Source organism: Tripterygium wilfordii, chromosome 5 (genome assembly GCF_013401445.1).
Source record: "Tripterygium wilfordii isolate XIE 37 chromosome 5, ASM1340144v1, whole genome shotgun sequence".
Taxonomy (NCBI): domain Eukaryota; kingdom Viridiplantae; phylum Streptophyta; class Magnoliopsida; order Celastrales; family Celastraceae; genus Tripterygium; species Tripterygium wilfordii.
In genome coordinates, this window is record NC_052236.1 from 12,814,491 (window position 1) to 12,836,123 (window position 21,633).

A 21,633-nucleotide genomic window follows, 5' to 3' on the forward strand; every position below is an offset into this window, starting at 1 on the left:
CAAATTCAACCACCAAAGGACATTTATGATTTAGCATGCATATTTAGTGAAAACAAAGATCTATAACAACACAAAGCATAACCAGGACTCGTAAAAAGAGACAAAAATAAGATGTAGAACATAGAAAGACTGAAGAAGAAGAAGAAAATCTTTATCTCAGAAAGCATGATCATCAAAGAGAAGAATATGAAGAAATCCAACAAATTAGCCTCAATACTTGAATAGCCATGCAATGATCAATAAAGGAACAATTTTAGGGAGAGAGACGCACCTCCTAGAGTTCAAATGGAACTGCATATTCATTGTAGAGTTGAGTTATGCTCTTTAAATCTAGAGATAGCTCCTTAGCCTTTTCTGCTGCAACGTTTGCCAAATTTGCATCATCAGTAGAAGTGTCATAGGGACTGATCCATTTTGCATAGATTCAGATGGGCCAGGATAAGCTTCAGATCTTGAAGCTATTGTCTCCAGTTCATCTTTAATTTTTATTTGAAACTGAAGAACAGCATGTTTTCCTTCAAGCAAATCCAACAATCCATTGTCAAAAACACCCCTGCTAGACCCTCCAGCTCCATCATAATTGCTAGCATTCTTGGCCTGTAGAACTGCATTACTAAGGTACTGACGTCTGAAAGTTTAAAAACAAAAAGATATCAGAGAAAAACCATGCTAAGGAAGAGAGAGAATTTGAATTGGCATACCTAGAAAGGTTTGATAAGTTGGCTTTGCACCTTTCCATGGAAAAAGAAAGGTTAAAGAGGCAGGTTTACTTTCTATGCATTTAAGGAAAATCCAGGTTCATCGGCATATTTTGTGACACCTAGGCATAGCAGCAAAGTTGTATCACTGCAACCCAGGCATCATAGGTTCAAACCACTGGAAAGGCTCCTCCGCATGCAGAGACAAGGCTACCTACATCTACGCTTCCTAGGCATCACCTCACAGCAGGAGCCTTGTGCACCAAGTATATATTGCATGACACCAAGCAAGAAAAAGGTTACTCCCATGCACATGGCTTCCATAGTAGAGTCAGTGTCAGGGAAGGGCAGGATCAGTATATGCTGGGTTGTAAGGTCACCCCTAGCCCAAAGTTTTACAGATGCCTTTTCACAAGACTCGCCCGAATTTCCAAAGCCACAGAATTCAAGTTCCGAATACAATGAATGTACAATGGTAGCAATATCTGGTAAGGGTAGAACATCAGCTACATAAAGCATTTGACCTTCAATGGGAAGGGAACATACAGTTTCCCTCAAAGCCCGAGAACTCCTTGCACTCACACCTAAACTAACAGAAAAAGATGATTGTGAGCTTGCATCCCTATTCACAATCAGAAGACAAGACATGGTTGGAGGTGATGAATCAGAAAGGACAAGTGTTCCAGCAGAATAATATGCATTTTCAACCTTCAGAGAGAAATCCTCATTCTGAGTTCTACCGGCAAGAGATATGGATCCAAAAGCAAGTGCGCCACTGACCCCCAGAGGAGGAGAAGGCCTAGTTGTTACAACTTTTAAACAGCTTGGTTTATGACTACCATTAAATCCACGCAAACCTCCAACACCATTACTTCCACTTGATGGAGAAGTTGAAAGATACATCCTTCTGCCATCAGATAAGACAGCAACTAGGTGTAAGCACTTCGATTCAAGAGTGGACAGAGGCGCAATGCAAACTATAGTTGGTTTTGTGGATCGAATAGGGGCTCTTTGTCTAGTCGACTGTTGAGCTCCATAATGAGTATCCCTCTGACTAAAGAAATTCCTCTCTTGCCACTTTCTTCAGAGTGCCATCTCCGCTCGGTCCCAGATCAAACACCTGAAGTTTCATCTCTTCAGTTTGTGCCTACAAAATCTGTCTTTCATTATCGACAACCATTTCGATAATGAGGTCAACAGCTCCAAACTTAAATACATTTAGCACAACCCACCTGGAAACCAACGGTGTCTTTTATAAGGAGATGCAAAAAAAAAATCAATATTCAACTTCAGTATAATTGACCAGCAAAAAATATCAAATGGATGTAACATAAATTAAAATAATGGGAAAAAAAAGTGTTTACAGGTTTCAGCTTTTAACTCTAACTTAAGTCAGAACTCTATGCAGTAACTGACGAGATACCTCGAAATAACACTACTCAATCCTGCAGTGAGACAGACTTTGCGACAACGTTTCTGCCAGCCTGAACCAGTTGTGTAATGCAGCTCATAGATATGGCCATCACGCCCAGCCAGGAAGATACGACCCTTATCGGTGCATGTGATACAAGTCATGGTAACTATATCAGATGGTATTGTATATTCTGGCAAAGGTTGCAATGAAACCTCTGCGTATGGATCGGTACCATCAACCCCTCCTGAACAACAACCCCCTACAAGAATCAACTGAAGAAGAGAAAAGTCGATAAGTGATAACAAGACCAGCAATTTTAAGGACAAGAACAATTAGAGAGGAGAGATTTTTCAAGCAAACAATCAAAATGAATGTTAAAGGGTTACGCAAAAATATTGTGAAAGATAAATGTGTAATTTATATGGGACACAAAACGTCAACTAAAATACAAGAATGAAACAATTTCCGAATTCAACAAGAGTACAAGACCAAATCCCATACGACCATACCTTTTAAAATGGTACCACATCAATTCTTCCAGTTTCATTACCGTTATACCCAAAGAATAACCCTTTCCATCATCCAGACAGAACCAATATCCATCAAACAGAGTGTATATATATACATACACACACACACTTTCTGGACAAAGTATGCATAGAATCACCAATAAATGCATCAATATCTCTCAAGGAATCGGAGTTCAGGGCTCTATTTCTACTGCTAGCTACAGCATTCAGAAGAAGGAAATGAAATTGGATGTAATAGTGGTAATTCATCCTTTCCATTGCATTCCTTGTGCTAAGTACATGATAAGAAAGTGACGACCACATTTCCTCCAAATATCTGTTCCAACTAAAAAATATGTAGCCAATTTGCCCACCTTTATTTGGATACACAATTATACATACACATATTGAAACACACATATAAAAACCCTAAACAATTACATATACACACATATCAGTAGGCACACGGACAAAATTATAGGCATGGATAAAAATTCTTACAATTACATAGATTTCAAACATACCCACACATTTGTACACAATGATACATATATACAACCATAGGCATGTATTATCCACATAAATTATATTACTGGCTCATTCTTTCCACTTGCAGCTTGACGGTGCAGATGCAAAAGAATAGAGCAATGATATTGTTCCGCATATCATAACATATATAATCTCAGAAGGTGGTTAAGGATTATTACCTCCACAGAAGTGGCTAATATTAGAAGATTCTGCATAGCTTCAATAAAGACCCCAGGTTTAGATTTGGCAAGGCCAACAGCACAGATAGCCTGTTCCTCTACACTGTATTCTGGACAGTGCCCATCCCTTTTCAAGACACAAATGCCAGAAACAAATTTGAAGAAATGAAACCAATGTAGGGATACAATTCATGGAAACAACATACATAAAATCACGAATTAGCAACTTAGTTGTATAATAAGAAGTCAGAATTTCTAAATTAGCATCTACAGAAATGTCCTATGAATTTTTTTTCTTTCAACTGAAAAGTCAGTAAAAGTGCAAGAACAGAGCAGTAAATGTGGAAAAGTAAATAATAGAATTCTTGACAAGAAGTACCAAAATCAAGAGGAAATGAAAAGCACTAATTTTGGTCCACCTAGACTGAGTAGTGATGTCAAAGTTTAGGATGACTACAAGGGTTTTTTTTTTTCAGGTGAGATGACTACATGATTATGACCAGCCAAAAAAGGTATCGCCTTTCCTAGGGAACTCCATTGCAAGTTTGCAATAAAAGGTAGCAAGGATATTAGCATAATGAAAAATTAATGCACCATCTGCTGATTAAGGCCACTAGATCCTCGGTCTCTCCAGAATAGTGCATCAACTTGATTACTCTACAAGTAACTACGTAAACATAAATAAACCTTAGCCATTAAATCTGAGTTCTTAACCTAGAATGCAAAAATATTACCACTTGTCAAAATGCCAGAGAAACAAAGAATTGTCAACCGATGCCCAGCCCTATGTATCTCTGGAAATATTCCACATAAAGCAGTTCCTTCGCCTCCAGCAGCATTGTATCTTTCAATTAGTATAGGAGGTAATTCCCTAGTATCCATAACCTCAACCAAAGGAGGCCACAGTAACAAAACATAAAACAATAAGTTTTCAGTGACTAGAATCCATCTCCAACAACCTATAACATCAGTTATCCAAAAAAAAACCATCTATAACATCGACAAATACTCGTTAATCCTTCTATACAAAAAAGTAAATATAGATGCATGAAATATATTTATAATTGGATCTATTTCTTTTCTTCGGCATCCATATAGTTAACATCATCATGCCTTATATTTTTAGTTTTAGATAAATGCTTTGATTGTCTTTTGAACCAAAATAATATGGACACATTAAACTACTTCCGGACATTAAAAAACAATCTCTTTCATCCTTTCCTATGATATCAAAATAAAAATTGCAAAGACTATCCGCGAAGCCTTTCATATGTAGAGCATACTTGTTTCTCATCCCTTTTAAAATAAAATTTCTGTTGGCCATGCACTGTGACTCACCACTTTTACATATGTATTTATGAGCCATTTCAGAAGGAAAACTACACAAGTCCCACAAACAACTCATACCATTTCAAAAAAGTAGGAAAAGATATTTACTCAAGAGGCAGGAAGGAGGTGCATAAAAAGACAATAAAAAAAAGGCTGATAGCATCTACAAGATTAATACAAGAAAAAAGAGCACCTTCATCTACAAGATTAAAACAAGAAAAAGAGCACCATCCACGTAGGGATTCTCTATCATCAAAAGTTTTAAATTTTCGTTTCAACAACAGTTCATATCGATGCAAAGATAAACACACAATGCACCATAGCAAGAACTCAGAAGCCAAGAGAACATCAATAGCTGGAGCTGAAACAGTTCCAATTTTTTGATTATATATATGATTATGAAGAGCCGAAAACCCTTTTGCAACTCAATTAGCGGGAGATCAAACAATACCTCTCTGGGGTGAGTCGAATAGGGATGATTCGCATATCTGGAAGCCTCCAGAGCTTCTTCGAGGTCGACCTGGGCAGCAACCTCGCGGCCGATGCTGTCACTCACCACAAGACCCGCATTAGTGACATCGCGCGTCACAATTTCCTCTTCGTACGACATGCTCGAAACCCTAATACCAGAAGAGGATATTGCAGATTTGACTAAAAATTCGCGGGTTTCAATAAAAGTGATAAAATCGAAACACGAGATTCTCTCGGGTTTCTAGTGGTTTCCAAGAAAACAAGCATGAAGTACTTAAATTGGAGAGCGAAATTCAACTTGGGGCAGAGAGGGAAAGTATGCGGGTGTTGAAGTTTGACAGAGCAGTAGACGAAGAGGGAAAAATAGCACAGAAAGACTTGAGAGTTTTTAAGAAGGTTTAGTGGAAATGGCGGGCAAATGAAACCTCTTTTTTTCTTTGAATGGGGATCTGGTTTGAGAAATTACAAAAGAAAATAATAATAATAATAATATATTGTTAAAAATAAAAAATTTAATTTTGTAAGCACTATGTTAAACCATGTGAAATTATTGTGGAACGGTGAGGTGACTGATAAAACCAATATTTGGTTATAATTATGCCAAGAAGATCTACAATGGAAAGTTTTGTGGGAAGAAAAGTTTCTATCTTTGATCACGGAAATTTAGCATGTTGAATTTGTTATTTCATAAAGGCCCGACGAGATAGCAATTTATGTTAATATCAAAATGTCCCGTTGCTGGCAAAATCATCAATGGGAAGCACTTCCCTCCCAGCAAACAAAATGGAGAGGCAAATAACCTTTGAGAGATTCCAATATTATCGGATTATCATCTACTGGATATAGATGGTTTGAAGAGACCATAAAAACCTATATGCACGCACAGCACGGGACAGGTCCTGTTAGGCATTGCTTTTATAACTGTGACAGTGAAAAGGGTTTTGATCTGAAATGTGCCTCATGATTAGTTTCATTCAATGGCTCCAGAAGCATACAAATTGCTGTTTGCATATAGATGCGTGACACATACCAAACAAGAAGGTTGAACAGTCCACACCTTGGGTGGTTCAAAATGTAATAAGAATCCACAGACCAATCCACACCTGCTCCGCAGTCTTTGCGATGGAGTAAATGTGCCATTCAGCCAAAACCAGGATCAAGCATGATTTAACTTCTAATAACATGGTTGGAAACTACAACTCATTATCTTACCGTAGGCTTGTGCCAGGTCGATATTCAAATATGCAATCTAGTTTTAATGTGTCTGTGGGTATATATTCTTTTTGTTTTGTACTCCAATAAGCAAAAATAATAACCAACATGCTTCCAGGGAAATTGAACACACGACCACTATTGTGGCTAGAGAGAATCAAACAAACTTCCATGTCATCTATATCACAATACTACTATAGTTCCCTTTATTGACAAGAATAAAAGAAGAAATCCGCAAATAACATAACAGCAAAAGATAATACTTGCAAGCACAATCAACCAACTATAGTCCGTATAATTAGCAGGAAAATATAGGCACAAGTACAAAAATGAGATCAAATAAGTTAAAGAACAAACACAAAGCCTGTCACTTGATTGCCCTTTACACTCGTCTGAAATGACTCAAAAAGAAGGCAAGAAGAATCGAGACAATTCCAAAACGCTGAAAAATCACAAATGAAGGTCTGTTTAATCCATGCTGTAACCCCTATATCTTAACAAGAATTTGGAGAGAATGCCTGATTTCTTCTATACATGCAGACAGACACAGCCTTGGTGGATGTACCTGGCAATTTATGTTTTCTCTCGTCTTTTGTTCAAACTTCACTTCCCTTGAGAATGTTATACTTGCAGAGAGGGCATGTTGCATTCATCTTCAGCCATTTAACAATGCACGCAGAATGGAAATGATGGTTGCAAGGGAGTGCATGGATCTCTGCGCCATCCTCGTATGAGCTAAGGCATATGCAACATTCCTATGGAAAGAAAAAGAGAAGAAGTAACACATTGAAACCAATGCTGCATAGAAGAATTTACCATCTATCAACTCCATAGGCTTTATAGAAAAGTGAAAATTTTACTCTGAAAATTATGTGTTCTAAGAATTACGCGAGGTCAATATCATCTATGCATAAATGCCTCGCTGCTTCAAAAATATTACCCATGAAAAATCACTCTCCATTTCCCGTAAAGATATGGATAACTTTAATCATTCACCCTGACCATTCCTACTTACTAGTTCAATATCTCTTAGTAAGTAGAATTTATATTGTGACTGATCAATATCCTTCACTAACATATGTGTCAATGGTACAGTAAGTAAAATTTGGGAAATCTCATTGCGTTTTATCCCAGCTCAGTCCCACCACTAAGCAAAACAAAAAGAAAATTGACTGACAAAATAAAGGAATACAACATTTTTGAAGCAAAACGCCAATAAAAATAAGGATTCAAACTAGAAATGAAATGTCAACTTACCGCATCCTCAGTTAAAAGTATACGTTCATATGCCAAGTATTCACTACTTGTTTCTACAGGAATCATTTTCCCTGCTCCGACTCCAGGCTTCTCATCATTGTTTAATGCTTGAAATCTGTATTTTGGAAGGATACAGATATCAGCTTCCGAAGCACCTTCCTAGTTAGCAAAAGAAGAAAATAAACATAAAATCAGTCAAAAGGCCCTCGAGTTGTTTAAGATCCCCATTTAATTCAGCGAAAACATATTTCGTCAATACCTGTCCAGCAACAGCATAAAGGATGGCTATAATGCATGGCAAGCAGCAACAGAGAGCAATCCCAATCAAACAAGCCAAAACAACACAGAAGATTGCAAAGAACACGTCAAATGCCAGAAAGACCACAGCCAACCTGCACATATGAAGAAGTACATCTTTATTCACCTAATACTGTACGTGCATACATAACACAAGCATATTCCAAACCATCTGCAACGCCCATGGGTCAACTCAATTGATACGGAACTGCACCGTGTCAAGACTCAAGACACCCAAATACACTTTGATAACAATTGTTATCACAGTAGCTCAACTATGCATTCCAATTGAAGGAAGTTTGTGCAAAAGTGGAGAAGAAAATCTTTTAGACTAGATTTAAGTCCACGCGATGAAGTCCTGTCATGGATTTGGTGATCATGGCACCTTACCATAACAAGTATATATTGGGACATCATCGTTTCTCATCAAGTTGGAAGAACAGAAGTATATACATATATCATACAACATGTTGATATGGTTTGGGACTAATATCTATAATAAAGACTGGTTCAAGGCATACCAGTACAAGTGTGGAGCTTTTTGCAGTAGGATGTCTCCACCAGAAACTATCCAATAAAAGCCAACCATCCACCAGAGAAATGATACCATTGTATTCACTGATTCACAGTGTTTGGTCACACTAATCCATCCATCATCGAAGCAACAAGAGGTTAGTGATAGAGCTAATACAACCACATAAGACAACAAAAAAAATGCAATTGTAGATGAGACTGGAAGCATTCATCAAAAAATAGAGAGACTGGAAGTAGAAGAAGAAAGTGAAGATACAAGGACAGAAAAACGTGATTTAAGCTCCTGCTCCCTAAATTGATCCAGGATGGGGTGAGGGGTGATTGCATGGTTGCCTCAAAATCTAGACAACGCTTGCTATGTAGGTGCTAAAGAAAGTGTACTGATTTTGACGAAATTATCAAATTAGTAACTGGTACGTAGTTTATGAATTCACAAACAAAGATTTCAACTTCCAATCCCTTACATCCATAGAGAGAAATATATTACAAAAACTTCTACCCTCAATATGTACAAGCTGGGTGTAGAATAAAAGGTACAGCTTTCCAGGTCAGAAAAATTTAACAATTATATAGCTTGAATGCTAGGTGACTGGGAATAAAGCAACTCAACAATGCCCATCATCATCCAAGCCTTTGTACCAAATGTTACATGAATCCAAGAAAGAAATCAAACTAAGCAATATCCAAAGAAAGAATAAGGTAGTATGGATGATTGGCAATGCTAGGAGGGACAAAAAGCCAGAACCAGGTTTCATCAAACAGGTTTCTCTCTTGTGACCCAAAGGCAAGAACCAAACCTTTAGGGCTTAGGTCCAAAAAAAAAGGTCGAACCCTCCTACAATTGGAAGCGTAAATGGTTGAAAAATTCCCCACCTTTTCTAACCCCTCGACCCTCGTGGTACTCCCCCACGGAACCGCTGACACGATGATAAAATTATCGCAAAACCCAAACTAAACCCCAAATACACGTATAATTAAGCACTAAAACGTCTAAAATGTCTAAATTGAAACTCAAAAATAAAAATAAAAAATCAATAAACAAACAAAATTGAAGCTAACCTTGATCGGCTGGAGCTCCTATTTCTAGCACCATCATCTTCACTATCATTGCCATTTGGCCCCAGCTCGTTCTGCATCCCCTGGGTCGTGTCCTCGTCCTGGGCCCTCCTCTCGTTCCTCCTACGATACTCCAGCCACACCAAAACAACGTGCACCAGGCACTGAAGCGCGTACCCGCAGATCCAAAGTCGGATCGGCGTGTTGGGCCGCTCATGGACCGTCACAATAAGCATAGCCACGGAGACCGCTACGAAGGCGGAGTTCCAAAACATATCCAATGCTACAACAGGCTTCGAGTAGCCCCAGTCCACCCTCCGCTCCTCCAGCTCCCGCGCCGCCGTCTCGCGGACCATCATGGACGGGCCTCGGCGGCCAGTGGCCCGGCCGATTAAGAGTGCCAAGGTGGCAGGACGCGTCGGGGATGCAGAGGAAGGATCCTGGCGGGGACGCAGCAGAGGCGCGTGCATATCAGATGCGGCGGTGGAAGTGTCTGTGGAGGACATGATAATTGAATTCGATTAGATTTAGCCAAGTGGGTGTTGTGGTTGTAGAGGAAGGAAGAAAGGCATAATTTGTTGCCGCGCTTTTCTTGTCAGTGAGGTTTTGGGGTTTATGGGCGATCCTTCTTCTTCTCTTCCGTTTTTTGTTTTATTTTTTTTATTTCTCTAGAGAGTGACAGAGAGAAAGAGAGAGAATGGTAGATGAGGAAGAAGGTCAGATTTACATATCAGTTTAATGTGCCTCTCATTGTCGTTGACTCCTCCATTGTTGGCTGGTTGGTTGCTTCAAAAGTTCTTACCAAGTCAGATAAATTTATTTTTTTTAAAAAAAATAAATCGAATTATTGGTTACCCCGTAATTACAAAAAAATGAAACAAAAACAAATCTTAATAGTTAATACTTAATAGTGAATATTAAGATTGTAGTATTAAATTATGTCTTTCATTATCTCAGCTAAAAGATAGTGGCAGATATAATGTGCACGGTGCACGTGGCGGGAGTATGTCTAGTGATTCAACCGCAATTCAAACGTTACAGTTGGTTGCACGTGCGTGCTGGTTATAAGCTACACCTACAGTACTGCCGTTGTTGGGTTATCCCTCCAAAGTCCAATGTTGGTGCCGAAGTCTAAATAATTTTATGTTATGTTTGGTGTTAGTGTATAGTATTTGAGTTCATATATATCCGATCCGAGGTATAGCAGTCTTAATTAGGTATTGACATTTTACTGTCACCAAAAAACCAGAAGTCGAATTAAGTAAAGAAGAGTTAGGTACAGTGTGCAGCTATGTATGCTCAAAAGACAATTAATTCAGAAGTGATAGATGATCTGATCGAGTTCAAATTTTGATACTGAATTCGCAAAACATATACCTAGCTATACGATCTGAATAGGGAATGTACGTGATTGACATTTGCAGAAGCTTTTTTTGCTAATTTTGTGAGAATCTTTCTTGCACTAAGCAGGACTATATATGAACGAAGTTGTAAAGAAATATCTTGGTCACATTCATAAAGCCATTTGCATGGAAAAGCCACTTGCATGGAACCCTATAGCTACTAGCTAGCCCCTCCGGGAAGTTCATACCTTAGCTGATGTTGTGATCTGTCATGCATCAAACATCCGACTGACTGGCAACAACATTTTAATCACCCAAAGAAGAGAAAAATAAAGCATAAATTAAAACAAAGCTTGTTTATCAACAGAAAACAAGGGGAAGTACGTAGCTTAATTACATTTGTCCTTGATCCTCACAATGTCGATATTGCAATCCGATTCATCAACTTCAATCCCGCAAATTAAGGTCGATGAATCCATGTACAGCAAGCTCAGTCACAATACATAAAGTGGCTAACATTAGACCACAAGTTTTCGAGGTAACAATTAATGCCCCGATTGGTAGACCATTGTGGGAACAATATATACTAGTCCAGACAATATATTGTATGATGCAAACAAACGGCCATTTTGCGACTCGAAATCCGAGGCAATTTCGAGGCAATAATATTGTCTTTTGGAAATTGTCCCATTTCATACAATATTGAGACCACTTTGATTTTTCTACCCATATTGTCCCTAATTATTTATTGAATATCCGAAAATATCCCTGCCTTTTAATTTGTTACGAATCTCTCACAACACTCGTCTTTTCTCACATCTGAATATTAGGGCACCGAGATTGCAGACCTTGTTACGCCGCTACCGTACATCGACCGGAAACAATCGGTGAGGTCATTCGTTCATTCTCACCTCATTCTCACATCTCTACTCTTTCTTCTCAGTTTCCTTTTGTTTTCTGGTTCAAAGATTGTTAATCGACAGTGTTATTGATGTGCGATTTAGGGTTCTTTCTTTTTTTGATTTAGGTATTTTTGGTTTTTCACATACAACGCATAGTTAGGCAACATGAGTTTGAGACAACATGATTTCTCCTTACCTTATTATTTGACCATTGTTAATTGACAATGTTCTCTGTTTTTTGATTTAGGTGTTTTTGGTTGAAAATGTCTTTTGTACTTCTGTTATTCGATTTGTGCTTTTATTACATATGTCATTGATTTGAGTAAATCGATTTTGTTTTCTGGGTTATTGGAGAATTTTATTGTCTCTAATTATGCATATTTTATTGGTAAGAAATGTTAAGACTTTTGATGTGGATGGATGCTTCTTGATTGTGGGTTTTCTTGGTTAGTTGATGCTTCTTGAGTTTTTAGCAGATTGTGATTCCTGTAACAAATGTTTATTGTTTTACTAGTTAAGTTGAAACAATGAGTAGGAAAAGCAAGGAAACTGTAGTTGATGCTGAGGTTGGAAAGTTTAAATGGGATAATAAGAATACCAAAATGTTTCTTGACATGGTCACTATGTGGAAGAAGAAAAACGTTGGTTTGCTTAAATGGGAACCAATTGCTGAAGAATTTAAGAAAGTCAGTGGCTTCACTTGCCCACCACTGAAGTTGAAGACAAAACACGACAACATGAAACAGAATTGGCATCTGTTCAATAGGTTGATGAATGCGGAAACTGGATTGGGCTTCAATTCTGAGACAGGGAAGGTAGAGGCCAGTGATGAATGGTGGGCTGTCAGGATTAAGGTTTGTTGTTTCTTACTAAATTATTTATGTAACACACTTCCTGATGCATTATTTAACTTATTTGTTTGTTGTGTTATTGATCTAATTTGCAGGAAAATATCAATTTCAAGAAATTTCGCTCAACTGGATTACCTTTGCGTGAGGAACAGGATAAGCTTTGGGGTGGTAACAGTGCCACTGGTGATGAATGCATCTCTCCAGCCATTGCTGATATTGATGACAGCAGCACTCCACAGCCTGTTCAAGCTGATTTGGAACTGGGTACTCAGGATTTTTCAACAGGTTCCTCTCCTATCAAAACAACCACAGTCAATGAACCTTCTGGTTCTACTTCCAAAAGTCGTAAGAGGAAGAATAAAACAACTGAAGATGTCATTAACCCTGAATTTAGAGCATTATGCTTGGATTTGAAGACCACTAGCTCAGAACAGCGTGACTATTTTGCTAGCAAGAAGGTGTATTATGACAAGATGACTGTTGAGCTTGATGCTGTTAACACCTATGATCAATGTGTCAAGGCATTGGGTGAGCTGCATATCCAAGGGTCATATGAAGATATCTACTATTTTACAGTTGAGTTGTTTGCTTCTCGTGTCCATAGGAATTTGTTTCTCGCACTTCCACATGATGCTCGCTTTGGATACATTGAGAGGCTTTACAACAAGAGTGGTGGATTTGCTCCAAGTGGCTAGTGTGTCAAGAGTCATTTAGTTTATTTTAATGTTTTTATTTCAATTTCGTATGCTGGAACTTTTTATGTTTTTTATATTGGATCTAAACCTTGAACCTTCTATATGCTTTACTTGATGTATTTTGGAATCTTAACTAATTATCGAATTTGTTTTCTATGTTCTGTTTCTTATCTGAACATTGATTGACTATCTATAAGTATGCATTTTTGTGTTTTGTTTCTTATATGAACCTGAATTGAAACTTTTTATATTTCCTAATGCTTGACAGATATGGATAACAATAGTGACAGTAGTGATGATATGATTGACACATTCCAGCTTCAATTCCTTGCAGTAGCATTCGAATATGATATGATTACAAGTTCCAGGAACAATTACTCTCGTAGAGGAAGTGTTCCATGTCAAACTGGTGCTTTGAAGAGTTATGATTGGGTGGTTGACGTCTTGAATGGTAACCCAGTTCGATGTCAAGAGTCATTTAGAATGCATGTCCACGTGTTTAAGAGCTTATGCGGGGTCCTTAGGGATGATTATGGATTAGAATGTTCCACTCAAGTTGGCATTCCTGAGATGGTTGCAATGTTTGTCTTCACACTTGGACATGCTCAGTCAAACCGTGATATTGGGGAGCGTTTTCAACACTCAGGAGAGACAATCAGTCACCTTTTTCATAAGGTCTTACAAGCTGTAATGAAGATGTCTAAGGATCTAATCAAACCAAGAGAAGATCAGCTTAATGAAACCCCGAGATATATTAGGGAGCACACAAATTTAGGGTATCGCATATGTTTTAAGGACTGCATTGGTGCATTGGATGGGACACATATACCTGCTATTGTCACACCAGAGAAGAGACAAAAGTATATTGGGCGAAAAGGAGTCCCAACGCAAAATGTGCAAGTCGTATGCGACTTTGACATGTTTTATACTCATGTTTCAGTCGGATGGGAGGGATCTGCACATGACAGTCGGGTATTGGAACATTCCCTACGTCATGAGATTCTAAATTTTCCAAAACCCCCTCCAGGTAGTGATTTAATTACCTTGTTTAATGCTTATTATGCTAATCCTATCAATATTTACTTACAAGTAGTATTACTTTTAATCGTAGGTAAGTATTATTTGGTGGACGCTGGATATGCAAATAAGACGGGTTTCTTGGCACCATACAAAAGGGAAAGGTACCATGTTCTGGTATTTGAGAATGGGGCTTCCGCATCTGGACCTCGTGAAGTGTTCAACAAAGCGCATGCTAAGCTAAGAAATGTCATCGAAAGGACATTTGGAGTTACCAAGAAGAAGTGGCGGATATTGGGGTCAATGACTTCTTTTGATACCAAGATACAGGCGAAGATTGTGATAGCGTGCATGACGCTTCACAATTTTATTAAACTCAATGCTGAAATTGATGATGATTTTAATGAAATTAAATCAATGCCTGTGGTCGAAGATGAGATCACGCCCGAGGTCGTGGTTGAAAATGTGGTAGAGGATGATGAAGACAATTTGCTCATTGATGACACCAACATGGCACAATTCCGGGATTTGGTTGCACAACAACTCATCATCATATGATGTCCATTTATTTTTAATGTATGGACTTATTTGAATTTATTTATATATATTTGTATGACGGAATATTATGAAACTCTTCTAATTAACTATTTATAAATTAATTGTTAATTAATCTGACATTTATATGCATCTGCTATAACTAAAATACCTAATACCCATGTGCGTAATTTGCCTCAGAATATTATCCAGCATATATTCTACCAGTAAAAGTCTAACCAAACACTAACAATCATTCAGACAGCATATCTGCTACCATTATTGTCCAGCACATCTGCTACCACCATATCTGCTAGTATACACGTTACTGTCAAAATTGTTTACCAAACGGAGCCAATATATATGTATGTGTAATGCCAATTATGTATATACGCTCTGGAATAAAACAACTGAACCGTTGGGTGGACTACAGGACCCAACACCAATATAATCTCCATGTCCAAAGTCCTCGACGGAATCATATCTGCATGCCGTAATAATCCTTCTGCCCATGCATTTTTCTTAGCATATCAGTAATTTATCTTTCCTGTCCCACTGCTTTGCTTACATATTTAAAGCGGCCGGGAGTCTTCTGCTCTGCGTAAATGACAATAATTTTGGAAGATGGGAAGAACAACTCGATCTGTGACCAAAAATGCAATGAAGATCTCATCAAGACTCAAGGGGAGTACTTACAAGCTAATATTCGAAATGGAAGTAATTCATACGTACAACCTTTTGAATATGGTCTCTTGAAGCAAATGGTAACATATAAAAGTCATTGGAATTAATTAGGTAAAAATAGTAACAAATTTGGATTAAGCTATTTTATGGTGAAGGTTCTTTTCATAATACGTACAATTGTTTATTGTTGAATGTAATGATTATCTATTTATATAAAACCCATACTTACGAGTACAACATTGAGTAATTATTGCTATAACCTCAAAAGAAAATTTAAAAAATTGGTGGTGCTTGAAAAAGATGACACCATTAATCCTCTATCAATATATATTACAAGAAGATATCACAATCAAAGTTGGCAAGCTTGAATCAAGTAGGTATTTCTTCCTTCTTTACCATTTCTTGTACTTATAAAGGAACCAAAAACACTTAATTACATCTGTATGGACCAAAAATCGTCCGAGCATAAATCCACACTACAAAGCCCGCGAGAGGTTTAATCGACAAAGCTAGACCCACGAGAGTCTTAGTCGACCAAGCCCATGGCCCAAGATTCGACCGACATATACTAGACCCACGAGAGTCTTGGTCGGGCCGGATAGGCCCAAGGCCTAAACAAATTGGCAACTAGACCCACGAGAGTCTTAGCCCAGCTTGCAAAGACCCACAAGAGTCTTGAGCCCAACCCAAAGGGCCCATGAGAGCTTGGGTGGTCTACATAAAGGCCCATAGAAGAGAAAACACCAGCAAGCTCATGGAGGCCCTTCTATCAAACGAGGGCCCAAAGCCCACGCTGCTAAGGAAGCTCCTATTTGAGTGGCTTGATCCCAGTCAAGGCCCAAGGCCTGTCCGTGCAGTCGACACGTGACTCAAAGCACTATAAATAGATGAAAACCCTCATCATTTACTCTCTTATGGACTAGGTACATCTCTCTCTCTCTCTAAAACCTTTCACTTCTCTCACTAAAATATTTATCCCACCAGTGACTGACTTGACCGTTGGAGCTTCCCCGGCAGGCACCACACCAGTGTTCAAGCTTGACGGTCGACCCTTAGTGTGATCTTGCCGGTTGTCGTAGGCCTCATCCGACTTTACAAATTGATTGTAGACTTTTGAGTCTACAACATCTCACTATTGATTATTGTATCCTTTCATACCCCTACTATATATCCTGGCAAGTAGCAGCTTAGGATACCCTACCATTTTTGTCTCACTTTAACCCGTGAATCCATCCTAATTTTCTCACTCTCTTTTGATGATAAAACACACAAAAAGCAATATCAAAGCCATAATTCTTGATCCACCCATGCACGTTCTACTCATTAATATATATTATTTCATTTGTAATATGTGTGTGTCCCATGATGATACTTGCAATATATAGACGGCAGGCCATACACATGGTGGTTAGAGTGTCAAACATCAAACATAGCCTAATTAATCAATGATGGTGTGGCCTAGCAATAAGGAGTACCCTGAACCAGGGCTCAAATCTATTAGAGATATGAGCTCACACATGAATTTTCCATGTGGTTACCTGCAACCCAACCAACCCAATTAATTAGCATGAAAATTGTTTATTTTGGGCCAAGACACACACAACATTAAGAGCCCGTTTGGTTCATCAAGTAATGGAATGGTAATTGGAATCTCATTACTTTACAATGTTTGGTATGAACTAAAGAAAAATTACAATAGAATCCAAATATACTGGTATTCAAGATATCTTAAAAAAACTAGGAATCCAAATACTGATTAAAAGCATGTATTTGGATTACAAAAAGATTTTAACATTGTTTTGACTATAATACACTCCAAATTATAGTGACACTCAATAATAAGTCACTATCCACACTTTTTCTGTTATTAGTATGTGGGTAATATACACTTGTTCATATGCAATAGATACATGTGCATATATACGCACACACCTATGCGCAGATGTATATATACACACACCGGTGCAACTGTGCATATAAATATACACACACCTGTGCTGCTGTGCAGCTGTGCATATATATACATATACACAAACACCTATGCACATGTATCTATCTATATATATATATGTATGTATGTACACACATACACACACGTGTCTCATTTATTTTAATTTTTATACCCAAAATGATATATGTTCATAATTTTGTCATCCATAAATTTACATAATCTTGATTGCTGTCCAACTCAACATGCCACCTAAATTCAATTAAAAAAATCAAAAAAGCTGGATGTGTTTTCCCCGCCTCTCTCTTCTCTTTTTTACTCTTACAGCTCTCTTTTTGCTCTCTCCTCAGGGTTCCTTTTTCACTTTTGTAACTCTTTTTCTTCTCTCACATTGTAGCCGCAGGTCATCACGCAATCTAGTTAAATCGCCAACAACATCCGACTACAAATCATGGAGAACAAGTTTGAGCATAATCATGTTGCGATCCTATTACCGACCGTCAGAATGATTCTTGGAAGGCGAAGCGGCAGCGATGGGCTGCTTTGGCACGATGACTTGAAGCCACATGGTTTTGAGATTACTCGATCGTGGTGATGCAAGCCAATTGAGGAGCCAATGGATCTATGAAATTACGGAAGCCGCCACTAGCAAAAATCAATTTCAATGGACCACGCAAGCATAGCTTTAGTTTAATTCCTAAGAAACGGTAGACAATCCCATTTCTACCAATCTAGTATATGAAATTCTCATTTGTTTTTCCGAATTTACAAAGCAGGTATGTTCGTATGTGTTTGACGGTGCGTGCTGAGTTAGCTGGTAAAACTTATAAATACTAACAATATTTACTATTTAAGCATTAAAATCATCAAAGATTCATTTGCACTAAAACTAAACCCTTGATAACCATCAAAAACCTTGTAACAACCAATGCCAAGTTTACACACCAGTGATTTATTACATTGACAGTGTAATTAATTATATTTAGAGTGTAATAAGACCTTGCCAAGCTTACTAGGCTATCAATGCCAAGTTTATTCACAAGTGTCTTATTATATTGACAGAGTAACATTTACATATAAAGTGTAATAAGCCTCTACAAAACTAAATAAGCCAACACTATCAAGTTTACTCACCATTGGCGTATTACATTTGACAGTGTAATTAATTACATTGACAATGTAATAAGACCTTGCAAAGCTTACTAAGCCATCAATGCCAAGTTTATTTACAAGTGTCTTATTATATTGACAGAGTAGCATTTACATATAAAGTGTAATAAGCCTCTACCAAACTAAGTAAGCCAACACTATCATATTTACTCATCATTGACGTATTGCATTTGACATTATAATTAATTACATTGACAGTGTAATTAGCTACTGCTAAGTTTTATTGCAATCTCATTTAATTACAATGACTTATTATATTGACAGTGTAATAAAAACCAACAAAGTTTAACAAGTCACTGCTATATGTTTAATAACAAGTTTAATAAGCACTTGCCAAATTTAAATAGGTCTAACTTGTTATTTACATTTCATTAACAATTAGTTATGAAGCAACAAGATATTCAAGTTACAAGTTGTTCAGCAAATAAGTTTCAGAACCTAATTACATTGTGCATTGACAATGTATTTAACTCTGTGCATACCCATGACATGAACTAACACCAATCCTTGAAACCACAGAAGAAACAAGCCCAAAACCCATAGTATACCCATAGTATAGCTATTGACAACCCCAAGATTAGCTCCAACAAGCCGCAAACCCATATTACCATAAACAAATCATTAACCCACATCAACAATGATAATAACCCAATACTCACAAATCATGAAATTGGAGAGAAGCTTCTTAGGCGATAACCATCATTTTAGAACTTGCAACCAGAACCAAAATCATGAAGTTAGAGAGAAACTTCATTGGCGACTTTGTGGGATTTTACTGGTAGATGTGGTGGCCGATGACGGTTGAGGGCATTTGGGCTTTGATCTAGGTGGTGCGACGGTTCTTTTGAGAGTGACGGAGTCTGATTTCATCACCGGACAGCAAAGTTAAGCCGTGGGGTGGGGAGTTGCATGGAGGAGGAGGAGGAGAGAGAGAGAGAGAGGAGAGAGAATGAAATTTGGAATCTTAAGAGATAAGAAGGCTAAGTATATTTTTGGTTCTCTGAAATTTGAATTTTAAAATCTGTATTTTTTTGAATTTTTGAAATTGTCATGCTGGAAAGTCTATTAGGCATGTCACATGTTTATATAAATATATGGATGTTTATATTATGGATGTGTAGTACTTCCGTTTTTATAAATACATCTTACACAGGTGTGTATATATCTATATATACACACACATACACGTGTCTCATTTATTTTAATTTTTATAAATACACATATATATCCACCAAATGTGTATAACGTGGATAGACACAATCTCATAAGAAATATGAAGTAGTAAAGAGACTAGTCCATGATTAAGATATGTTGGATAATTTTGGAAAACACAAAAAAATGAATTACATTTCCATTTTGTAAACCAAACACTTTAATAAGATTATTTTATAATCATATTACCCAATTGGATTACTTGTAAATGGATTATAATTACTATCACATTGCATGGAACCAAACGGCCTTAAAAAGCATCATATCAATTAGAGATGGTTGCCCATTTATAAAATAAGCGATGTGAGATATTTGTTGCAAACTATCATGCTTCCAAACAGACTTCATGGCCCATTTCGTGTTGGCTAAACTCAATCCATAACAGATCAATAGGTAACCCTTTCCGCAATGTCGTCCGGCCCAATCTCATACTTAGGATGTGGGGAAACTTAACTCAATCTCATATCTGAGCCAAACACCCACAAACACTGAGTGTTTTGGGCTCTAATACGATTTGTAACATAACCAGTCTAACTAGCATGAAACTATTCATTTTGGAACAAGATCCGCAAGATTTTAAAATCCTCATGTCAATTAGTGATGTGGTACCTTTGTTACAAATGTTATGTTTAATGAAAATTAGAAAATAATTAGTCAATTATATTAAGAGTTTTAGGTAACATAATATGTGCTAAAAGTATAGAAATAGTATAAATAGTTTTAAAAAATAAAGATATAGAAGGAATGCAATGTAAACATATATTCAAGAATAAAAAAATATAACTAAACTTCGAGATCAAAATAATGACTATCACATTTTCTTTCTACTAGACTGTCCCAAATCTATATCTAATATACAATAATTTTTTAAAAAATATATTATTACAGCATAAAGATTTTTATTTGAGTCCCAAAACTAGATCTAATATAAAAGAATTTTAAAAATATATTATTACAGCATAAATATTTTTACCAATCTCTCTTTTACAAATAAACTTTAGATAGGAGGAGAGGAGCTTGAACTCGTGATCTCTATCTTAGCTCTAGTTAAAAAAATTGATTATAGATTTTAGACAACAAAAATAATAAATTAGAATCCCTGATAACTACACAATTAAAGACCAATTAAATCAAACACCCAACTCTAAAAATCCCTATGATATAACTTGCAATTAGATTAATATGTATAGTTGCATCACTTGTGACATGACATGACATAGAACGTACAACATTGGCTCTTTCACAAATTATTAGTCGATATAAGGACAAATTGCATCCTATATATATATATTGTCAATTAGGTTTTTAGCACAACATGTTATTCTTTCCTTAGGAGACAAAACTCTTGCAAGAAAATAGGTACAAGACTTTCATGGCCATATCCAGATCTCCCAAAATGCATGCAAGTTTTATATATATAGATTTACCAAAAAAGAGTTATAAATATAGATTGATAAATATCTTTCATTTCTTTTGGATCCACATGCAAAAACATATTGATTTAATTGCATTTATGAATCGTTGGATCCATGATAGATGCTTACAGAATTTAACTTCTTTATTCCTTTTTGTTTTTGGTGAAAGTACACAAATGTTTGATTCATGATTATAGGCAAAGCCAGGATATTCATTGAGGGAGGGGGACAAACTTGTAGATAGAGTAAACAAATATATTCAATTACAATTTTTCCGGTGGTCTAATGACTAGTTTCATAATTAATATCATCTTCAAAATTATTGGAAATTTTGTGGATACTCCTCATAATGATGTTGAATTTTTCCTTGCATAAATA

General features: G+C 37.0%; 1 protein-coding gene and 1 pseudogene across 1 annotated transcript; both read right to left on the reverse strand.

Annotated features, from left to right (window-relative positions):
• Positions 1 to 137: 137 nt before the first annotated feature.
• Positions 138 to 6,513, reverse strand: LOC119998654 (annotated as a pseudogene).
• A 102-nt stretch (positions 6,514 to 6,615) lies between these two features.
• LOC119999096 (E3 ubiquitin protein ligase RIE1) lies at positions 6,616 to 9,990 on the reverse strand. Its single transcript, XM_038846619.1, has 5 exons — positions 9,488 to 9,990; positions 8,416 to 8,535; positions 7,857 to 7,989; positions 7,598 to 7,756; positions 6,616 to 7,095 (listed from the first exon to the last, which is right to left on the reverse strand). The coding sequence occupies exons 1-5, from the start codon at positions 9,988 to 9,990 to the stop codon at positions 6,937 to 6,939; spliced, it is 1,074 nt and encodes a 357-aa protein (XP_038702547.1). The 3' UTR covers positions 6,616 to 6,936.
• Positions 9,991 to 21,633: the final 11,643 nt, after the last annotated feature.

What these genes read in the sequence shown, in the direction of transcription:
- LOC119999096 (XM_038846619.1), bottom strand. Translation starts at nt 9,990, where the DNA reads ATGTCCTCCACAGACACTTCCACCGCCGCATCTGATATGCACGCGCCT. An exon ending in AGGAGCTCCAGCCGATCAAG is followed by an intron (nt 8,536 to 9,487) that starts GTTAGCTTCAAT and finishes TGGATGGATTAG; the next exon opens with TGTGACCAAACACTGTGAAT. An exon ending in AAAGCTCCACACTTGTACTG is followed by an intron (nt 7,990 to 8,415) that starts GTATGCCTTGAA and finishes TCATATGTGCAG; the next exon opens with GTTGGCTGTGGTCTTTCTGG.